The sequence below is a fragment of the Muntiacus reevesi genome, chromosome 4 (genome assembly GCF_963930625.1).
Source record: "Muntiacus reevesi chromosome 4, mMunRee1.1, whole genome shotgun sequence".
Taxonomy (NCBI): Eukaryota; Metazoa; Chordata; class Mammalia; order Artiodactyla; family Cervidae; genus Muntiacus; species Muntiacus reevesi.
In genome coordinates, this window is record NC_089252.1 from 61843818 (window position 1) to 61867017 (window position 23200).

Genomic DNA, 23200 nt, shown 5'->3' on the forward strand with positions numbered 1-23200 from the left:
TTCCTCTGAGTCAACCAGAGGATGGGAAAACTCGTAACACTGCCAGGTTTGCACAGCACTAGCACTGACAGGGGCTTCCCAGGTGGAGCTAGCAGTAAAGAACCTGCCGGCTAACGCAGGAGACATAAGAGACACGGGTTCGATCCCTGGGTAGGGAAGATCCCTTGGAGGAAGAAGTGGCATTCCCGGTTTCTTGCCGGGGGAATCCCATGAACAGAGGAGCCTGGAGGGCTATAGTCCATGGGATGGCAAAGAGTCAGACACACCTGAGGACCTGAGCACAAGCACTGATACAGAGGCAGCGAGGAAGCCCCTCCATGTGGAGACTCACTGTGAAACTTCACAAGTGGAGCACGACAGGTCCATTAAAATGTATACTGCTTCAGTCAAAAGTTCTATTGTTTTTCAAAAGAAGTCTGAGTTTGATTTTATCTCAACATTTGATTCTGTATTCCATCATCCTAAAGATGATGCAGTCAGAGTTCCATCGCCACCACCTTGTGGCAATTACCTGAACTTCAAGAGAAAGAAACCTCAAAAACCCAGCCCCATTTGTTTGAGGGGAAGACGGTGGGAAAATCATCTGATTTAGAAGGGCGGGATGATATGGGAAAACGGCACTGAAACATGTAAATTATCACATGTGAAACGAACCGCCAGTCCAGGTTCAATGCATGATACAGCGTGCTCAGGGCTGGTGCACTGGGATGACCCAGAGGGATGGGATGGGGAGGGAGGTGGGAGGGGGGGCTTTCAGGATGGGGAACACATGTACACCCATGGCGGATTCATGTTAACGTATGGCAAAAACCACTACAATATTGTAAAGTAAAATAAATAAGTAAATGATTTAAAAATAATTTTAAAAAAAGAGAAAAAATCATCTGATTTAATTTTAAAAAAAACTTTTTATTTTTTCTTAAAGAAGTCACCATCCTTTAGTTTTATTTTCTCCTGATCCTACTAAGGGATATTTGTATATGAAAATAGCAATAACTATTATTTTGGTTTGTTCATGAAACCTTATATAGAGAGATCTAAGTATTTTATAAGTATCTTTTGATCTTTGACTATCAGTGTTTCACTGACCAAGAAAGTGATTAAAAATATCAATTATCATACATATAACAAAAAAAGGTAAAGAAAAGAGTTGATTAAGCTTATTTTGTAACATTCTTTTAAAAATATGTAAGTAACATAGATACTTTATCAGAAATATCATGAAAACTCATACTTACTTTCCAGAAATGTTTTATAATAGCGTACAACATTTGGATGATAAAGCTATAAGAAAATAAATAACAAACATTACACCTACTTCAAAATATAAACTTGTGTTCACAATTTAGTTGGACTTCATATTTGAAAACAACAAAGAAATTATCCTGTTTACATTTATTTATACAACAAAGCATTTCAAAATATCTAATTTTTCATGATTCTTTTTTATTTGCTGCTTACAAAACTATTCTGAAAACAGCAATCTGCTATATAGCCTTATAAAATAGCAATAAAAACTGGTTGTGCTTTCTCACTTAATTTAACTAAAATGGAGGATTATAGAACTGGAAGCTATCTTAAGAATTGATTTAACACACCCTGCTTCAATACCACAGATTGCATAGAGGAGAAAACTGAAATGAAACAATTAACTTTGAACACATATACCTATGCTCTTAACCTCTCCCTGCCATTTAAATGTTTATATAAACTGTGTCTATTTACATGACTCATGTCTTTCTATGCTCTCCAAAATTAGTGTGAACTAATGGTAAAGAATCCACCCACAATGCAGGAGACCCGGGTTCAATCACTGGTTTGGGAAGATTCCCTGGAGACGGGAATGACAACCCACTCCAGTATTCTTGTCTGGAGAATCCCATGGACAGAGGAGCCTGGCGGGCTACAGTCCATGGGGTCCCAAACAGTCGGACATGGCTGAGCACACATGCACTCCTAAAAGCGTCCAATAAAATTTCTCTTTGGCATAGTTTACCTTAGAATGGGTGGTGGTTTAGTCGCTAAATCAAGTATGATTCTTGTGACCCCATAGACTGTAGCCCACCAGGCTCCCCTGTCCATGGGATTCTCCAGGCAAGAATACTGGAGTGGGTTGCCATTTCCTTCTCCAGGGGATCTTCCTGACCCAGGGGTTGAACCCAGGTCTCCTACATTGCAGACTTAGAAATGTAACATGGAAATTCTACTTTTTTAACAAAGGCTAATTTTCCAAAAGAATACTAAGTTTGGGGGTTTATTTATTTACAACTTGAGTCTCTAAGTAAACTGGAGTTTGTTTCATCTCAGAACAGTCACTGGTACATCATAGATGTCTTGTATCTTTCTCTAGCCTTTCTTCTTGCCATTTCACAGGAGAGTCCTCTGGCTGTCCACCGAAACCTGCCCTCACGCTGCTCCATCCCATCAGGTGGTAGCAGGATACACTTCCCACCACAGGTCACGTCTCTCAGCCTCTCCTGCAGCCCTGAGGGAGCTTATCACTCAGCTCTCCCCAGTGGAGAGTGAGGGGAGCCCACTGTCTGAACCCGAAATACAGGGTGCATCACCTTGGTGGCTGCAATGGGAGAGGAGGAGCAGGTCCCTGCATGACCGCGTGGAGCAGAGAAATGCACCTGGACTGGCAGGAAGATGAAGCCCCCACACAGAGAGGCCTCGCCTTCAAACCCATGTATCAATACTTTGGGGCGTCTTTGTTACTGCAACTCAATATTAACATTAACAAATACACTCTCCCATTCTAGTCCCACTTCTCCCACTCCTGTCTGCCATCACTGCCTCCTTTTTGACCTCAGTTTGCTGTCCTCTCCTTAGTTTAAGCCCATGGTGACATCACAGTCCTATAGCCTTGAGCTCTCTCAAAGTTCAAGCAGAGGCCTCCTATGGCCCCACCCTTATGACTTTTCTTCTTAGAATATATTCTAAAACCTCTAGTTTACCTCATCAACTACCAAGTGGCCAGCAGATTTCAAGTTCAAGTCACATGTGACTAGGGAAGCAAAGAGCCATGTTCTTGACCTAGCTCACTGGCCAGACTGTATTCAGATTTGGATTCAAGGAGATCAAACCAGTCAATCCTAAAGGAAATCAACTCTGAGTATTCATTGGAAGGACTGATATGGAAGCTGAAGCTCCAACACTTTGGCCACCTGATGCAAAGAGTTTACTCATTGGAAAAGACCCTGATGCTGGGAAAGATTGAGGGCGGGAGGAGAAGGGGGCTATGGAGGATGAGATGTTTAGATAGCATCACTGCCTCAATGGACAGGAATCTGAGCAAACTCCAGGAGAGATAGTGAAGGACAGGGACTGAACAACAACAAACAGCCATGGAGGTAGGTCTCCCCCGGAGTCACAGACAAACAGCACTCATGATGAACATATAAACAAAGAAAGCTGAATAAGAAGCCAGTGTGTTCACTGATGACAACAAGAAATTCCTTCTCTCTGACATGTTTGTTCTTTCTCCTGAACACACCTTCATGATACTTAATTGAGTTGTTAACACTATGTTCGAATATTCTGCTCAAGCCAATAAATAATAACCCAACTTGAAAATCCACAGTTTAGATAAAATAACCCATATTTGAGGAATGTCGACAACTTGGTTCCCTTTGACAAAAATCTGGGAAGCCTTAGTCATGCTCCTATGCACATAATGAAGTAACCAAATATACTTCAACATAGTAAGAAGGAAGCAGATACGCTTTCTCATACATTATGCACTCTGGGCTGTGAACTCAATTGTTCTGCATTCCTGGCCCTGATGTAGTTATAATCCCAAATACTGTCTGTGGTTCAATGTCAAGCCTTAGTTCTCCTGGTTGATATCACCTCAGTGCCAATTATTTTAAACAGAACTAGTTCCTACACAGCGTGGACAGGAACAGCACATGAACTCTACTTTTTGGATGACATTTAGTTAAGGAAAACACCTTTGTAAGCAAAATCATTACCTGTTCTTTAATTATGGTTAATTCAGAAACAATATTCCTTACGCTGCTGTCTCGGTCTTTTTTATCTTTTCCAAATGCTGGGTTATGTAAATTGACCTCTTTCATTGCTAAAAGATTTTGACCACTGCGCTTCCTAACCTAAGATAAATGAGACAGAGAGAGAGAGAGAATAGTAGAGAGGAAGACAGTGATTACTACAGATTAATAAGGTCACATGATTAAGCCAAGTCATCTACATTAGTTATATAACTTTAAAAATTCAATTTGAATTTACACTAAGCTCAGCTCAAAAAAATTGTTATCAATATCTCCTGGATCAGGTTGTCATATTTAGCAGGATTTTACTGGGTAAGTACAGAAACAACGGAGTGAATTTGGAGAAGGTGTCACGCATTAGGACAAGCCATTTTGACTATTTGCATGAGAGATCAATGACACTTTTTGTCTTCAAAGATCACTGGCCAGTTTCTAGAGCTGAGAGTGAGATATCAGTGTGGCCATCTGTTGGAAGAAAACAAATCATTCTACTTTTTATTTCTACCTGCTCACCAACAAGCGCTCCAATTCACGTGTGTGTGGGTGTGCAGGGAGACATGCAACTTGTTTGGGAACATCAGAAACATTGTTTGAGGGCCAGGTCACCTTGTAAACACAGCCAAAAGCTCCACTGCCGAGATGATCCAAAATCGCATAGTTGCCTATATATTTTGAAGGAGCTTTATTCTGATTAATGCTTTCAACATTTTCAGCAATTTGCTTCAGTTCATCCTCCTAACCAAAAAATGAAAAGGAAACAGGTCACTATGATAAACACATCCTAACCGCATAGCAGCCTGCCAAATTAGTTAAAAGTCAAGACTTACCACTAGTAAATTCAACTTTGATACTAATTCTTCATAAGCACTGATATCACGAACATAATGTCCTATATCAATGAAGGTCTCAAACAGGTCGGTGGGGAAAAGTCTACAGAGAAAAATGCACACACATACTTCATGTAGGCGTTGGAAAGTCTGGCCTGTTCCTTGCCTTTGGTGTCCTCGTAGGTAAATTACATTAAATATACTGGCCAACAAATGGGGACAATAATGCTTTCCAGCTTATCCCACAAAAATAAACTAGAGAAGCATGTCTCAGCGGGTAAGGAAAGTAACTGGAAAGGGAAGTTCCAGAGATCTGCTGCACAACCCTAGCTTACAGTTAGGAACACTAGACAGCACAGTTAACAATGTAAGAGGGTACGTCTCATGCTATGTGCTTTTTGCCACAATAAAACAAATAGATATGATACAGATTTTACAGAAATTTTATCTGTAAGGCAATTGGGAGTATGGTATCAAACATAGTAGGAATGGATGCTTACCGGATGTCTACTGAGCACAGAGCACTTTCACAAATGCTGTTTGAGTCATTCCTCATATTAACCCGAGGAGGGAAATGGTAACCTAACTTTTGAATGTTTTATGAAAACAAAGTTAAAATACAGATGAATAAAAATGAAGATATGTATGCATCATTTCCAAGCTACTGGTTTCAAGGGTTTAGGTTTATTAAAATCTTCTAAGTCCACCGATGTGGATGATTTCTTGTTGCTATTGTTCAGCTACTAAGTCCTGTCTGATTCTTTGCAACTCCATGGACTGCAGCACATCAGGCTCTGCTGTCCTCCACTATCTTCGAGTTTGCCTACATTCATGTCCATTGAGTCGGTGATGCTATTTAAATATCTCATCCTCTGCCGCCCCCTTCTCCTTTTTCTTTCCATCTTTCCCAGCATCAGAGTCTTTTCCAGTGAGTCAACTCTTTGCACTGGTGGGCAAAGTATTGGAGCTTCAGCTTCAGCATCAATCTTCCAATGAATATTCAGGGTTGATTTCCTTTAAGATTGGCTGGTATGATCTCATTGTGGTCCAAGGGACTCTCAAGAGTCTACTCCAGCATCACAATTTGAAACCATCAATTCTTCGGCATTCAGCCTTCTTTATGATCCAACTCTCACATCCACAACTACTGGAAAAATCATAGCTTTGACTATGTAGACCTTTGTCAGCAAAGTGATGTCTCAGATTTTTAATATGCTGTCTAGGTCTGTCATAACTTTCCTTCCAAGGAGAAAGCATCTTTTAATTTTGTGCCTGCAGTCACCATCCACAGTGATTTTGGAGTCCAAGATAATAAAATCAGCCACTGCTTCCACTTTTTCCCCATCAGTTTGCCATGAAGTGATATGACCAGATACCATGACCTTGGATTTTTAAATGTTGAGTTTTAAGTCTGCTTTTTCACTCTCCTCTTTCACTTTCATCAAGAAGCTCTTTAGTTCTTCACTTTCTGCCATTAGAGAGGTATCTTCTGCATATCTGAGCTTGCTGATATTTCTCTCAGCAATCTTGATTCCAGCTTGTGTTTCATTCAGCCCATCATCCAGCCCAGTACATCGCGATGTACTCTGTATATAAGTTAAATAAGCAGGGTTACAACATACAGCCCTGATGTACTCCTTTCTCAATTTTGAACCGGTCCATTGTTCCACATTCAGTTCTAACTGTTGCTTCTTAACCTGCATACAGGCTTCTCAGGTGACAGATAAGATGGTCTGGTATTCCCATCTCTTTAACAATTTTCCACACTTTTCTGTGATTCACAGAGTCAAAGCTTTTAATGTAGTCAATGAGGCAGAAGTAGATGTTTTACTGGAACTCCCTTGCTTTTTCCATGACCCAATGAATGCTGGCAAATTGATCTCTAGTTCCTCTGCTTCTTCAAAACCCAGTTTGTATATGTGGAAGCTCTCAGTTCACATACTGCTAAAGTCTAGCTTGAAGGATTTTGAGAATAACCTTCCTAGCATGTGAAATGAGTATAACTGTCTGGTAATTTGAACACCTTTTGGCATTGTCGTTCTTTGGGATTAGAATGAAAACCGACCTTTTCCACTCCTGTGGCCACTGCTGAGTTTTCCAAATTTGCTGATATATCGAGTGCAGTACTTTAACAGCATCATCTGTTAGGCTCTGAAATAACTCAGCTGGAATTCCATCACCTACACTAGCTTTGCTCGTAGCAATGCTTCCTAAGGCCCACTTGACTTCACACCCCAGGATGTCTGGCTCTAGGGGAGTGAGCAGGCCATCATGGTTAAGACCCTTCTTGTATAATTCATCTGTGTACTCTTGCCACCTCTTCTTAGTCTCTTCTGCTTCTGTTAGGTCCTTACTGTTCCTGCCCTTTTTATGCCCATCTGTGCATGAAATGTTCCCTTGATATCTCTCATTTTCTTGAAGAGATCTCTGGTCTTACCCATTCTACTGTTTTCATCTATTTCTTTGCATTCTTCTTTAAGAATCCCTTCTTATCTCTCCTTGCTACTCTCTGGAACTTTGCATTCAGCTGGATATATCTTTCTCTTTCTCCCTTACCTTTCACATCTCTTCTTTCCTTGGCTATTTGTAAAGCCTCCTCAGACAGTCACTTTGCCTTCTTGCACTTCCTTGGGATGCTTTTGGTCACTGCCTCCTGTACAATTTTACAAACCTCCATCTACAGTTTTTCAGGTACTCTGTCTACCAGATCTAGTCCCTTAAATCTATTCATCACCTCCACTGTGTAATAATAAGGGATTCGATTTAGGTCATACCTGAATGACCTTGTGGTTTTCCCTACTTTCTTCAATTTAAGGCTGAATTTTATAATATGGATTCATGATCTGAGTCACAGTCAGCTCCAGGTCTTTTTTTTTTCCAGGTCTTGTTTTTACTGACTGATAGAGATAGAGCTTATCTATCTTGGGCTGCAGAGAATATAACCTGATTTTGGTACTGACCATCTGGTGATTTACAGCATTAAAATAAAAGGTTATAATGAATAAATATATATAATATAATAATAATAATAATGAATAATGGTGACCACAGTCATGAAATTAAAAGATGCTTGCTCCTAGGAAGGAAAGCTATGGCAAACCTAGTCAACATAATAAAAAGCAGAGACATCACTTTGCCAACAAAGGTCTATATAATCAAAGCTATGATTTTTCCAGTAGTCATGCAGGGATGTGAGAGTTGGACCATAAAGAATGCTGAGCACTGAAGAATTGATGCTTTTGAATTGTGGCACTGGAGAAAACTCCTGAGAGTCCCTTGGACACCAAGGACATCAAACCAGTCAATCTTAAAGGAAATAAACCTTGAATATTTATTAGAAGGCTGGTGCTAAAGCTGAAGCTCTAATACTTTGATCACTTGATGTGAAGATACAACTTACTGGAAAAGACCCTGATACTAGGAAAGACTGAGGGCAGGAAGAGAAGGCAGTAACAGAGGATGAGAAGTTTGGGTGGCATCATCGACACAATGGTGGGAGGGAGGGGACACAGCTCCAGCCATCAACAGATTTTTGGACTAAAGATCTACTGAGCATGGCCCCACCCATCAGAACAAGACCCAGTTTCCCCCACAGTCAGTCTCTCCCATCAGGAAGTTTCCATAAGCCTCTTATCCTTCAGAGGGCAGACAGAATGAAAACCACAATCACAGAAAACTAATCAAACTGATCACATGGACCACAGCCTTGTCTAACTCAATGAAACTATGAGCCATGCTGTGTAGGGCCACCCAAGATGGATGGGTCATGATGGAAGGTCTGACAAAATGTGGGCCACTGGAGAAGGGAATGGCAAACCACTTCAGTATTCTTGCCTTGACAACCCCATTAACAGTATGAAAAGGCAAAAAGATAGGGAACTGAAAAATGAACTCCCCAGGTCAGTAGGTGCCCAATAAGCTACTGGAGAAGAGTGGAGAAATAACTCCAGAAAGAATGGAGAGACAGAGCCAAAGCAAAAACACCACCCAGTTGTGGATGTGACTGGTGATGGAAGCAAAGTCTGACACTGTAAAGAACAATACTGCAGAGGAACCTGGATTGTTAGGTCCATGAATCAAGGTAAACTGGAAGTGGTCAAACAGGAGATGCCAAGAGTGAACACTGACATTTAAGGAATCAGTGAGCTAAAATGGACTGGGATGGGCAAATTTAACTCAAATGACCATTATATCTACTACTGTGGGTAAGAATCCCTTAGAAGAAATGGAGTAGCCCTCAGAGTCAACAAAAGAGTCTGATGCAGTACTTGGGTACAATCTCAAAAACGACAGAATGATCTCTGTTCATTTCCAAGGCAAACCAATCAATATTACAGTAATCCAAGTCTATGACCCAGTCAGTAATGCTGAAGAAGTTGAAGTTGAATGGATCTATGAACACCTACAAGAACTTCTAGAACTAACACCCAAAAAGGATGTCCTTTTCATCATAGGGGACTGGAATGCAAATGTAGGAAGTCAAGAGATACCTGGAGTAACAGGCAAGTTTGACCTTGGAGTAAAAAATGAACCAGGGCAAAGGCTAACAGAGTTTTGCCAAGAAAATGCACTGGTCATACCAAACACCCTTTTCTAACAACACAAGAGAAGACTCTACACATGGACATCACCAGATGGTCAATTCCGAAATCAGATTGATTATATTCTTTGTAGCCAAAGATGGAGAAGCTCCATACAGTCAGCAAAAACAAGACTGGAAGCTGACTGTGGCTCAGATCATGAACTCCTTATTGCCAAATTCAGACTTAAATTGAAGAAAATAGGGAAAAGTACTAGACCATTCAGGTATGAGCTAAATCAAATCCTTTACAATTATACAGTAGAAGTGAGAAATAGATTCAAGGGATTAGATCTGACAGAGTACCTGAAGAATTATTGACAGTGTTCGTGACATTGTACAGGAGGTAGTGATCAAGACCATCCCCAAGAGAAAGAAATGCAAAAAGGCAAAATGGTTGTCTGAGGAGGCCTTACAAATAGCTGAGAAAAGAAGAGAAGCTAAAGGCAAAGGAGAAAAGGAAAGATATAAGTATCTGAATGCAGAGTTCAAAGAATAGCAAGGAGAGATAAGAAAGCCTTCCTCAGTGATCAATGCAAAGAAATAGAGGAAAACAATAGAATGAGGAAGACTAGAGATCTCTTCAAGAAAATCAGAGATATCAAGGGAATATTTCATGCAAAGGTGGGCGCAATAAAGGACAGAAATGGTATGGACCTAAGAGAAGCAGAAGATATTAAGAAGAGGTGGCAAAAATACACAGAAGAACTATACAAAAAATATTTTCATGACCCAGATAACCATGATGGTGTGATCACTCACCCAGAGTCACACATCCTGGAATGTGAAGTCAAGTGGGCCTTAGGAAGCATCACTACAAATAAAGCTAGTGGAGGTGATGGAATTCCAGCTGAGATATTTCAAATCATAAAAGATGATGCTGTGAAAGTGCTGCACTCAATTATGTCAGCAAATTTGGAAAACTCAGCAGTGGCCACAGGACTGGAAAAGGTCAGTTTTCATTCCAATCCCAAAGAAAGGTAATGCCAAAGAATGTTCAAACTATCACACAATTGCACTCATCTCACACGCTAGCAAAGCAAAGCTCAAAATTCTCCAATCAGGCTTCAACAGTACGTGAACTGTGAAATTCCAGATGTTCAAGCTGGTTTTAGAAAAGGCAGAGGAACCAGAGATCAAATTGCCAACACCCGTTGGATCATCAAAAAGCAAGAGAGTTTCCAGAAAAAAATCTGCTTTATGGACTATGCCACAGCTTTTGACTGTGTGGATAACAACAAGCTGTGGAAAATTCTTAAAGAGATAGAAATACCAGACCATCTTACCCGCCTCCTGAGAAATCTGTGTGCAGGTCAAGAAGCAACAGTTAGAACTGGACATGGAACAACAGACTGGTTCCAAGTTGGGAAAGGAGTACGTCAAGGCTGTATACTGTCACCCTGCTTATTTAACTTTTCTGCAGAGTACATAATGCAAAATGCCAGCTGGATGAAACACAAGCTGGAATCAAGACTGCGAGGAGAAATATCAATAACCTCAGATATGCAAATGACACCACCCTTATAACACAAAGTGAAGAACTAAAGAGCCTCTTGATGAAAGTGAAAGAGGAGAGTAAAAAAGTTGGCTTCAAACAACATTCAGAAAACTAAGATTATGGCATCCAGTCCTATCACTTCATGGCAAATAGATGGGGAAACAATGGAAACAGTGAGAGACTTTATTTGGGGGGGGCTCTAAAATCACTGCAGATGGTAACTGCAGCCATGAAATCAAAAAACACTTGCTCCTTGGAAGAAAAGCTATGATCAACCTAGACAGCATATTAAAAAGCAGAGACATTACTTTGCCAACAAGGTCCATCTAGTCAAAGCTATGGTTTTTCCAGTAGTCATGTATGGATGTGAGCACTGGACTATAAGGAAAGCTGAGCACCAAAGAATTGATGCTTTTGAACTGTGGTGTTGGAGAAGACTCTTGAGAGTCCCTTGGACTGCAAGGAGATCAAATCAGTGTATCCTAAAGGAAATCAGTCCTGAATATTCATTGGAAGTACTGGTGATGAAGCTGATACTTTGGCTACCTCATGCGAAGAGTTGACTCAGTGGAAAAGACCCTGATGCTGGGAAGGATTGAAGGCAGGAGGAGAAGGGGACAACAGAAGATGAGATGCTTGGATGGCATCACTGTCTCAATGGATATGAGTCTGAGTAAGCTTTGGGAGTGATGTGTGTGCTATACACCAGAGAGTCCATGGGGTCACAAAGAGTTGGATACAACTGAGCAACTAAACTGAAATTGACACAATGAACATGGGTTTGTGCAAACTCCAGGAGATAGTGGAGGACTGGGAAGCCTGGTGTGCTGTGGTTCATGGGGTCACCTAGAGTCAGACATGACTTACTGACTGAACAACAGCAAGGAGTAACTAATATTTCCTTTTTTCCCCTAAATGTTAACTGTCATATAGAAATAAAGTAAAAACACAAAATGTCCCATTCTGAACAAACGATGTTCAATTAACCCATGGTTTTATTTCCATTCTGGTTTATCAATAAAATTCTAATAAGAACCTGACCTTTGATTTGGCTAACCTGCCACCTCTATGGTACACAGACCACACCTGTGAGTAACCATTGTCTGCTTCCTGAGGTGGTGACTTTTCTGTCATGCTCGCCACACAGCCTTCTGATCCAGGAACATCCAGCTTCCTACCCTACAAATGAATTCCTATCCTATAAAGAGCATCCAGTAAGTATTTTCTTCTCTACTGATTAAAAGGCAGTGATTAGAACTTCCCTGGTGGTCCAAGGCCTGGGAGTCCACCTGCCAATGTGGAGCACTCGGCTTCGATCCCTGGTCAGGAAGGATCCAACATACTATGGGGCAACGAAGCCCATGGGCCCCAACTATTGAACCCGAGCTCTAGAGCCTGTACTCTGCAACAAGAGAGCAGTCCCTGCTCCGCTCAACTAGAGAAAGCCTGTGCTCAGCAACAAAGACCCAGAACAGCCAAAATTTTTAAAAAAAGGAAATGACTAGATCAACTTTGGACATTTCTCAAGAGGCAAAAACAAGCACATGATTTTATTTCATCATTTTAAAAGTTAACATCTTAAAAAAGAGAGAAAAAGTAAACACTGCAGCAGTCACAGGTAATGAAAAGAGCTATACTGATTTGATTCACATGCTTCCTCGTCACTCTGCGAATGTTTGGTGTTAAGATATCACTTAGAACTGCTTTGCTGTATCTGTGCATTTTAAGAAATCCGAGGACACATGGTTTGCATTTTGACTCTTTCTTCTCTTACTGTTTGCATATAAAGCAGGCCTGTGAAAACAGTGGAATCTAAAGATCATGGGTCACCCAAATTTCTCTAAGCTCATACCTTTTAAAGAGTGGTCTGTTTCTTTCCATACTGAAGAGAAACCTCAAGGCTCTGAATGCATAACACTGGAAAATAGAAGGAAATGTGATTCTCAAATGGTAGCTCAAGAAGGTAAAACATTTTCACGGTAGAATGACCATGAAGTGGACACTAACGTGGCTCTACAGTGAGCATGGCTGGTGCCTATGGGAGCCACAGCTCGTATCTGAGAACAGGTGACATCAACACCAAAGCCAGTTCCCCTGTTTAAAAAGCATTTGCATTGCAGGAAGGCTATCGGTCTGGGCCTTGTTTGATTCAGTGCCTGTCATTAGTTCCTTTCTAGAATGTACAAAAAGAGCACAGAAACAAGAAATAGAATTCCTGTGCCAAGAAAACCAAATGCCACAAGATTTCCAGGAGTTCAAGGTTAATTTTGTTTCTAGCCTGCTACGTATGCCTCAATATTTATATAATTTTTGTGAGAAAATAAACCCTAGAAATGATGACATATAAAAATATCCATAGGCACAGTGGACTCCAACTTGACAAATTGGTTTCTTGAGTAAAGTCAAAGGCAGTCCCCAGACAGAACCATCTACAGTCACTCCTGAGAACACTCAGAAGAGGCCTGTGACGGTTCACCAGAGGAGAAACACACACTGGAAATTCCACAGTGCTGAGAAAAGAGAGCAAGAGAGCCCCCGGTCTGCCACTGTACCTGTACCCAAGGCCACCACAAGGGTGACTAGCGTTGCTGAGTTCAAGTCTGGAATCATTTCATAAAATCAGTGATCTAAGTACAGAAGGGTCGCAAAGAAAATGGCCTGGAAAAGTCAGGCAGATACAAGATGACACAAAGGAGCCTGATGAGAAAGCAGTGGTGGCTGTGAGAAGTTGGGAACCCGTGTGAGTCTTGGGAGAATTTGCCTACAAATTCTTTAAAGCCTTCTGCAGACCTAACAGGCTGCACGTCCAGTAGAGGGTGGATTTGTCCTGTTCTGGCACAAGGTCAGGCCTCTGTGGCTGCCTGAGAGAAAGTCAGTCCCACGCCTGTGTGTTCTCAGTGGTAGCTCTTTCTGCCAGCCCACAGACACCAGCACAGTTTCTCTGCAGGGTCTGACGATCATTCTGGGTGAGAGCTCTTAAGTCAGCTTGAAGACAAATGGTACTTTTTACTTCCTTTTCTAATAACTTGAAAAAAAGGAAGAGCTTCAACAGCTGCAAAGGCTTCCTCCGAATCAGATTTTATTATTTCAGTGTCTTGGGGAACACTTGCCCCCTGGTGTCCATGAAAGACCCTGCAGAATGTGACCCCTTCTTACCCACCAGGCCCCTTCTCCCAAGGCACTGCCCCTCCTCCTCCACCCCCACACACCTGCCCTAAGCACGCTCTGAGCTGCCAGGCCTTTGTGCTGTGTCCATGCTCCTCTGTGTATGCCCATCTGCTCTGGAGCAGGAGTCATGGGTGTCCACTCCACCCCTTCACTCTCCCGACCAGCACCTTCTCATCTACTGAGATCCATTTTACAAGTTTGCCTTTGTAGAGGAGAAAGGCTAGTGACTGTGGGCCGTGCTTAAATACAGCACATAATTTCCACCCCTCCTTTTTTTCACTGATATATAAGCAATATTTTTAAAAACATAGAACTTATGGATAAGCAAAGAAATATCTCAATAAAATCACCTGTCTCCCTATGGAGAAACTACTATTAAATCTTTTACACTGTATTAACAGCATTTCTTTCCATGCCAGCCTCTCTCACCAGGTATTTTTCCCTCAGAGTCAGTACAGGGGACCAGTGCTAACCTACAAGTTCTAAAAATCACAACTTATATTATCAAAATTTCCCCAGATCCCAGTAACTTGATATTAAAGAATAATAGATATGTTTATTACCTGTAATAGATTAGTTTTTGCTGCATTCTTTTGTTTGTTTGGTAAAATTAATTTTGCTATTGTATATATACCATTTTCCTGAAAGAATAAAGATGCCATGTTATCAGTGAGCAAGAAGAAAAGAAAAACTTTAAAACATTAAAGAAGAACTGTTAGTATAATTTTGGAACCATAAGTAAATATTACAGGACAATACTAAAGATGTTAATGTGTTTAAACATCAAAGGGTATAACCAGATCTTAAAATTTCAACTGTCATTAAAGATGATAACAAAGTACATCAATTAAAAGTGATTTAAATACTTTAAAATCAAAGAGTAGGAGCCAAAAAGGGAGCAGAGTTAAGGGATCCAAATATCTCTATATTTTGCATTTTAAATATAAAATTATAAAATATAATTATAATATATAAAATTATAATTTATAAAAATTATAATATATAAAATACATCTCCTTTTATTGTTTTGTTAAATAATACATGGAGATAAATTAGTATAGAAAATTAAGAGAAAATAGATTTTAAAAAATAAATTCTATTTGTATAAACAATTAACATCTTTCTAGACTTATTCTTGATGGACATGAGTTTGAGTAAGCTCCGGGAGTTGGTGATGGACAGGGAGGCCTGGCATGCTGTGATTCATGGGGTCGCAAAGAGTTGGACACAACTGAGCAACTGAACTGAACTGAACTGAACTGAACTGAGACTTATTCTAATACAAATATACACATGGAGGAATGAATAAAATGTATTGCCTTACTGGTACTTTTTTATTATCTATTAAATACATAATTTACTAAATTCTCTATGTGCACAGTTTTACCTGCCTTACTGCATTCAGTCTTTTATAAAATAATTTATTTTTAACTGGAGGATAACTGCTTTACAATATTGTTGTAAATATTGCATTGTTGGTTTCTGCCATACATCAACATGAATCAGCCATAGGTATACACATGTCCTCTCTCTCTTGAATCTCCCTCCCTCCTCCTACACCATCCCACCCCTCTAGGTTGTCACAGAGGTTGTTTGCGCTCCCTGCATGACACTGCAAATCTCCAGTGGCTACCTATTTTACGTTTGGTAATGTATGTTTCCGTGCTACTCTTTCAATGCATCCCTCTGTCTCCTTCCCCCACTGGGTCCACAAGTCTGTTCTCTGTGTCTGCGTCTCCACTGCTGCCTGCAGATAGGCTCATCAGTGCCATCTTTCTAGATTCCATATATATGTGTTAATATACAGTACTTGCTTCTCTCTTTTTGACTTACTAGCTATTATGTGAATTAGTCTTACAGTTTCCTTGTTTTATACGTGACAAAGTCAATGCTTAGGCTGAATACTTTTCCAGAGGCCAAGACAGCAAGTTAACAGTCACGGGACTGAGCTTCCCCCTGCCTTACCAGCCACCTTGACCTGCTGAGCTCCTCAGGGACTCTCATCACTGCTGACCTGACCCTTACTAACATTATGAATTTATGTATTTTTAAGTTGATGTATTGACCCCCCCCAAAAAAAAAAGTTTCCTCTGTAAAACCCAACAAGCAGGAAGTAAGTTTTATGGGTGGTACACAAATGTGTGTATTTATACACACACACACACACATGTGACTCTATATGTAGCAAGGTGGTTACTGCATTATGCTTGTGTGCTTTCTGAAATTAGTCTCTCAGCAATGAATATTTTGTTTGCTGTGTTTCATCCATATGACCCCACCATCTTACTACTGGGCATAGACCCTAAATAACTTGATGTCCTCGTAAAGTTACTGTTATCCTTAGCTCATGGAACCCCGTGTGCCCCAAATTAAAACAGTTCAGGATAGCTTTTTTAAAAAGTATAAAGAGAATGAATAAACTGCATGTAATATAAGAAATAAACACCATCAATCAACTACATGGCAGTTCTCTTAAAGCTAAGTGAGTTAACAGGGGAAGGACAAGAATATAAAATGGAATCTTACACGTCAGAAGAGATTACAATACTTTAAGACTGGGCTGTCGGGACCACAGAGGCCACGTCCTGGCACACAAGGGCCGCCTGCAGCGACCCCACACACACCCTCCCACACCCCACCCCCTCACTGTGCGTGCTAGCGACGCCCCAGCCCCTCACTGTGCGTGCTCGCGGCGCCCCGCCCCCCCACTGTGCGTGCTCACAGTGCCCCGCCCCCCCCGTGCGTGGTCCCGACGCCCCGCCCCCCCACTGTGCGTGCTCGCGGCGCCCCGCCCCTCACCTGCACCACCTGGTGGGCGTTGGTGTCGTCCAGCACCAGCTCCGTGAGGGCCGCACAGCAGGCTGCAACGAAAACCACCAAACACCAAGTCTTTCGTGCCCACGGCTACACTTGCATGGTTACATCCGCACTCTCACTGCCTGCCTCAGAGAACTTCACTGGCAGAGTCACTCCTCAAAAAACACTAACTTTCTGGGCCTTCCCTGGTGGACCAAGTGACCAAGACTCCACATTCCCATTGCAGAGGGCCCGGGTCTAAGCGCTGGCCAGGGAGCTACATCCTACGTGATGCAACTAAAAACCCCACATGCCGCAATGAAGATCAAAGACCCCGTGTGCTGCAGCAAAGACCTCGTGCACCCAAATAAAGAAATACTTTTTTTAAAGAGTTGGTTTTAAAACAAATACTGGTTTTCCCTCTGGCACACCTCTGGGGAAAGGCAGCTGAGTCGTGCTGGCCGGCGCCTGCCTTCTCCGTGTAACCCAAGTGCGCACACACCCCACGCACAGCCTGTGCGCTGGGGGAGGCGGGCAGGGACCATTCGCCCCGAGCCCAACCCGGCCCCCATGGAGCAGGTGTGCAGTGTACGTCCACGATGGGTGGACAAATAGTGTGCGCTTTAAATACACTATACAAAGTAACCTTTACAATCTGAGCATGAACTGTTTCAGAGGGCTGATAGACTAGGACACAGAACTTGTAAGGAGAAGGGGCCAGGAGTCCAACCCCTAGCTGTGCACCTGTCCAGAACACGGTAAGGAAAGTTCGGGGTGTCCTTAATCTGCAATTCCAACACTGGTACCAAGAAGTTTCAAGCATCCACATGAATTTAACTTCATAGCTTTTATAGTTATAAATTGGGCCTAATTAATATTATCCTTATAATCTTATAATAGAATAATATAAAGCTAAACAGTATCAAATAATAAAACATAATGATGTGATATAAATACCTGCTTGAAGAGAGAAAGTATTTTCTTGTATTTCCCGAGGGCTTAAATCTTCTGACAGATGAAGCTGCTGGATTCGGCCAGCCGCATTGGCACTAGACAGGCTTCCAATAGAGGATCGATCAGAAACAAAATTTCTGTCTCTGAAAAAGAAGTCAATGCACAGACCGATTTACCAATGGCAGTTCATGGTCAGTGCTTTCTGGTTTCCATCTGAGAAATCTTGCCTCTCCCAGATCATAAAGTTTTCTCCTATGTTATCTTTATTTTTGACCTTCCAAACTACCCAGACATGATTTCTGTACACGGTGTGATGTAGGAGTCATCTCTCTCTGTTTCATTCAGCCGCCTCTGTTTTGAACTCTTTTCCTCTGCCATTTACTTGAATACATCTCGGTCTTCATCATTCTGGGTTTTATCTTTTTCCATTAGATTTCAGTCTTCTTTTATCTTAGGGAAGTTCTCTTTTATTAGATCACTGAGGCTTTGCAAAATTTCCCTTGCCTTAGGGGTGTCAATTACCCACATGCTCTGTGGGTACACTTCCTTTTCCAGGCGCCCTGGTTCCCTCATCTGCTTCCCTTGTGCTGTGTGTAATGTCATCAGGCATGCCCTTCCCTTCACTGACTCCACGTTCTTCCTGGTACTGGGTTTGGGCATGTTGTTCAGTTCTCATCTTTCCCAGCTCCACAGTCATCCTGCTCTCCTCTGTGCTGTTCTATCATCTCACCTTCAATTTCATTTTATAAACTTCACAGTCTGTTCAGTCTTTGACAAAATAAAGCATTTGATTCTCTGTTTACTTGGTGTAATATCTCCACAAGAGATTATTTATCTGTCTTTATCTGCTTTGTTGCCTTTTGTTTTACATGACTGCCCTGAGTTGTTTTTTGTTTGTTTTTGTATTTGTTTGTCATGACCGCAGCTGTACCTAGATTTCTGTATGGAGTCCCCCGGCCTCCCTTCTGCGTCACCAGGCCCTCTGCCCTTCCTTCCTTTGGGGAGCACAGGGAAGAGCATGCAGCCGGATCTAGGGGTAATCACCATCAGTGACTTCAGTTATGATCAAACTTGGATGTCAGGGCTCACTCTGCCTGATCCAGAGCATGGAGCCTTTTAGCTACTGCCTCTGAGTTTGGGACTGCAGGTGAATGGGCATGACTAGATCTCCTGGACGCCACCCTGACAACACAGCCTGTTCATACTCCAGCCAGTAGACAACCTGGCAGCCTTGTACCAGCTCCAGGCAGCCAAGCTCTGAAAGGATACTGTTTACCCAGCTGGGGTCATAATTCCCCCAGAGCACTGAGCAATGTTTAACATAGAATAAGTGTTGACATATATCATCTTTCCAGGGAAAAGATTTCTAACATTGTACCACAGAAGTGGATTGGGGAAATTACTTTTTTTAGATGTAAAAGAACTCTTTTCTATCAAGAATAGTTATGGCTTGAACAAAATAGGAAAACTAGTGCCTTATATTAAACTCAGTTCTGTGTAGGCATTGTCCTTGAAATATTGCTTATTATATAATTTAATTTTATCATCAAGAAAATAGCTGCTCTCCAAGAGGGCTCCCTACAGCCACTGTAATAACTATCATGGAACAAAAATTATCACCACCACCACCACCATCAACATCATCATCCTACAAACTCAAGTGGGAAAAAACATCTGCAAGCAGAGTTATTTTGACTATTAGGCTAACCCATTATGCCACAATGCTAATGAAAGACATAATTTAAACTTTAAAGTATTTGAGATTTTTGTGTGATATTCATGAAAACAAGAAGGTTGTCAATAGTCTACACATCTTTTCCTTGGTTTTGGCAAGGACAGAAATTGTTAAGAAAGCTACTGCTCAGATCTCTAGTCTGTTCTTACACTTTGGAAAGTTTCCTCACAAAATGGAAGTGATGACATACAGCTCCACAATATCAAGTTACAAGGCACAATAAGCACAAAGTCTGAATGAAGTTGATGTGATAGCATGTTATATTAAAATTGATGCTACTCTTTTATTAGAATGAGCTTTATTTACATACTACAGATAAGTGTGATCTTTTTCTAGGCAGATATAATCCTTTTCACCTTTAATTCAGCATCTAGAGGGACTGAATTATACTTTACAATAATTTTAGGTAATAGAACCCTCCCCACTGATGGTACCAATAGATGTTGTTATGCAATACTTCAGTATATGTAATACACATAATATCTACTATCTGTTATTACTGTTATAATTTTTGCAACATACTTCAAGAGAATTTCAGTTTGCAACTCTTTCAACAAACTATTCCTTCCCCAGATTCATGGCCCTGAATGTCACTGAATTCTGTTTTTAAAAGAGAGACAGCAAGGTGTTCACACAGCTCAGAGCACTGCCATGGAGATTAGAGAGAAGAGACGAGCAACTGGACCAGGGTCGGTAACATGGAATTATTTGATGGACAGTATTTTCTCCTGTTTCAGCTAAGGATTATACACCTACTCCAGTCATGCGGGCTTTGCCTTCTCTTTATAGATGAGTGACATATATGCACACAGACATTTTAGTAAAACAGTAGTAACTAGTGTACTTGTTGGGATTATAATATGCATATACTGATTCAAGAAGGGTAGCCAGACAGATGTTTTCTGTAGGTTTCTATTCAGCCCACATTTGCAGAGTGAAGGCCTTCTTTACCCCTGGCACTAGCCTGGAGGCTGGTGATGCAAAGATAAACATGTCAGGGCTCCCCCCACCCCACCCCACCAAGAAGCCAAAAAGACAAATGCTCCCGACATTAATGAAGAGCCTGTTTACAACAAGTAAAAACGACTCTGCAGAAGAGGAATCACCAAAGAGCAGGGGAGCTAGCCGAGCATGTGCCCACCCTGCCTTGAAGCGGCTGAGACCCCAGCCTTCATCAACCAGGGTGACACAGGTGGCAGTCCACCCTGACTCACCCTCGTAAAATATGAAGAAGTTGCTTGATGCCACCCCAAATGCGGATTTCCACGCTGGTCTCTGGGTCCTCGCAAATCTGCACCAGAATCCAGACGACACTCCATAGCAGCTTCAGGTGGTCTGAGTGCAGCAGGCTGAGCAGGACAGGGACCCCCTCGTAGAGCTTCACCTGCTCTCTCACCTGGCGCTCAGCACAGAGCAGGCGCAGCAGCTCGGCTGTCAGCCTAAGACGGGGGGCGGGGGGAGGGGGAAGGGGGGGTGCGGGCAGGGTGCGGGGAGGAGGTCGGGGGGCGGGGAGGAGGTGGGGGGGTGCACTCAGCTCAGGCGGACCGGCCTGGCTTGGTTCACACTGACTGCTCACTGGCACAGACTGTGGCGCTCAGACACTCCACATCCCGGTCTGCACACGTTTCTGTAAGGGCTGGACCACAGCTAAGTGTCTGTCGCTCTGTAGGCCTTACAGTCTCTGTCACGACTACCCAGTCACACTCACACGTGCAAGGGCAGCCACGGGCAACGCACAAAAACCAACAGGCACAGCTGTGTGCCGATAAACCTTTATTTACAAAGACAGGCAGGGGGCCAAATTTCACCTGCAGGTCGTGGTTTTGTAACCACGTTCTAAGTCACAACGGTATCCCCATTGGTCTGGCTAAAAACCTACTAACCAGCAAATAGGCATCAAGTACATACAGTGGGACCTGCACTGTGCCCAAGACCAAAGAAATATAAAAGCTCTATCTTAGTTTTCAGAAACTTATTATGGGATTGTAAAAACGAGACATTAGGGACTTCCCTTGTGGTCCAGTGGTTAAGAATCCACCCTCCAATGCGGAGGGCATGGGTTCAATCCCTAGTCAGGAAACTAAGGTCCCACATGCTCAGGGCACCTAAGGCTGCATGCCACAACTAAGACCTAATGCAGCCAAATAAATAAATCTTTTTTTTTTTTTAATGAGACATTAATATATGATGGCAAAAAAAACACTATGATCCAGGGAAATTAAATGCAAAGCACTCAGTGAACATCTGAAAAATAAAAGATAATGATGGATAAGACATAAGGTTCAACTAAGCTCTGAAACATTATGAGGACAGACATTTCAGAGAAGCATCCTCTCCCCCAGGCTCACAATCTGAACACTCTCCTGGGATGGTGTCATTTATTCTTAAGGCCTCAGACCTTCTCTCTGCCCTACATGGAGAGTTCATGCAAGCATCACTCTCCACCTCTGGAGTTTCCAGCGAGTCACTTAGGTGCTCCACAGGCACTCACCCAACTGTCTCTAGACTCAAAGTTCTTATCCTCCTCCCCAGACCAGCCCTTCCTCTCATGTTCCTGATCTGGACCCAGGACACCATCGCCTTTTCAATTTCCAAGCCAAAGACTGGGAATCGTCCAAGACACTTCCTCTTCAACCTATCCCTGCAGTGGGGAACCTTCAGTGCCCCTGTTTCTGAGGCAAGCTCTTCTGTGAGTCCTGCAGTAGCTATCCCCTCCATCCTAGCGATGATCAACTATGCTCAAGATACAACCACCTCATTCACCCAACTCTCCAACATTCCCATTCTTATCTGTACTCACAATTCCTCTCTTTGTGTGCTAAGTCCCTTCAGTTGTGTCCAACGCTTTGCAAGCTTATGGATTGTAGCCCACCAGGCTTCACTGTCCATGGGATTCTCCATGAATACTGGAGGCAAGCATACTGGAGTGGGTTACCATACCTTCCTCCAGGGGATCTTCCTAACCCAGGGACTGAACCTGCATGTCTTATGTCTCCTGCATTGGCAGACGGTTTCTTTACCACTAGTGCCACCTGGGAAACCTCCACAATTCCTTTACCCGAGCTGATTTCCACAGCTCCTCTCCCTCCCAAATGTCTGTGCTCTGACATTCAGAACACATGTGCTTTCTTCACCTTCTCAAACTTCCTACACCAGACCTTCCCTCTTCATTCTAAGTGAAGCTCATTGTGTGGCTGAATTCCACACCCCACACACTAAAATCAGAACTGTTCCCACAAAATCCATCCGATCATGCTTAAAACCTCTCTGTGAGTTTCCATGATAATGTGAGTGCTCATGATAAAAACCACACTATTTAGCACAAACAGCCCATCAATGACCTGGTTAAAGGTGTCTCATCTGTAAAATATGGGAAGAGTTACTGTTCAGATTAAACAAGTCAACATAGAGAAGAGCTTGGAGCAGGGCCTGGCCTGTAGAGAGCTGGCCAAAGTGAACTCTATTTCTAACTCACTTCTGGCACCCCCTCCCGCACTCTGCTGCAGCTGCACCCACCCACACACGCTCATCTCTTGCACATCACTGCACACCTCCAGGGGGAGCATATTCTGTTCATTTGTCCCTTTTACTGCCTGGACAATTGCTCCTTCTTCTAGGAAACTTGGAATGACC

General features: G+C 42.3%; 1 protein-coding gene across 1 annotated transcript in view; it reads right to left on the reverse strand.

Moving 5' to 3' along the window:
• NEK10 (NIMA related kinase 10) overlaps positions 1-23200 on the reverse strand; it is a 263349-nt gene that overhangs the window by 172795 nt on the left and 67354 nt on the right. Inside the window, exons 11-19 of the mRNA XM_065935224.1 lie at positions 20782-21006; positions 17836-17975; positions 16882-16943; positions 14646-14723; positions 12767-12831; positions 4838-4940; positions 4617-4745; positions 3975-4112; positions 1239-1284 (exon numbers count right to left, since the gene is read on the reverse strand). Of these exons, the coding sequence (XP_065791296.1) occupies positions 1239-1284; positions 3975-4112; positions 4617-4745; positions 4838-4940; positions 12767-12831; positions 14646-14723; positions 16882-16943; positions 17836-17975; positions 20782-21006 (986 nt within the window). The remainder of the gene's footprint in view (positions 1-1238; positions 1285-3974; positions 4113-4616; positions 4746-4837; positions 4941-12766; positions 12832-14645; positions 14724-16881; positions 16944-17835; positions 17976-20781; positions 21007-23200) is intronic.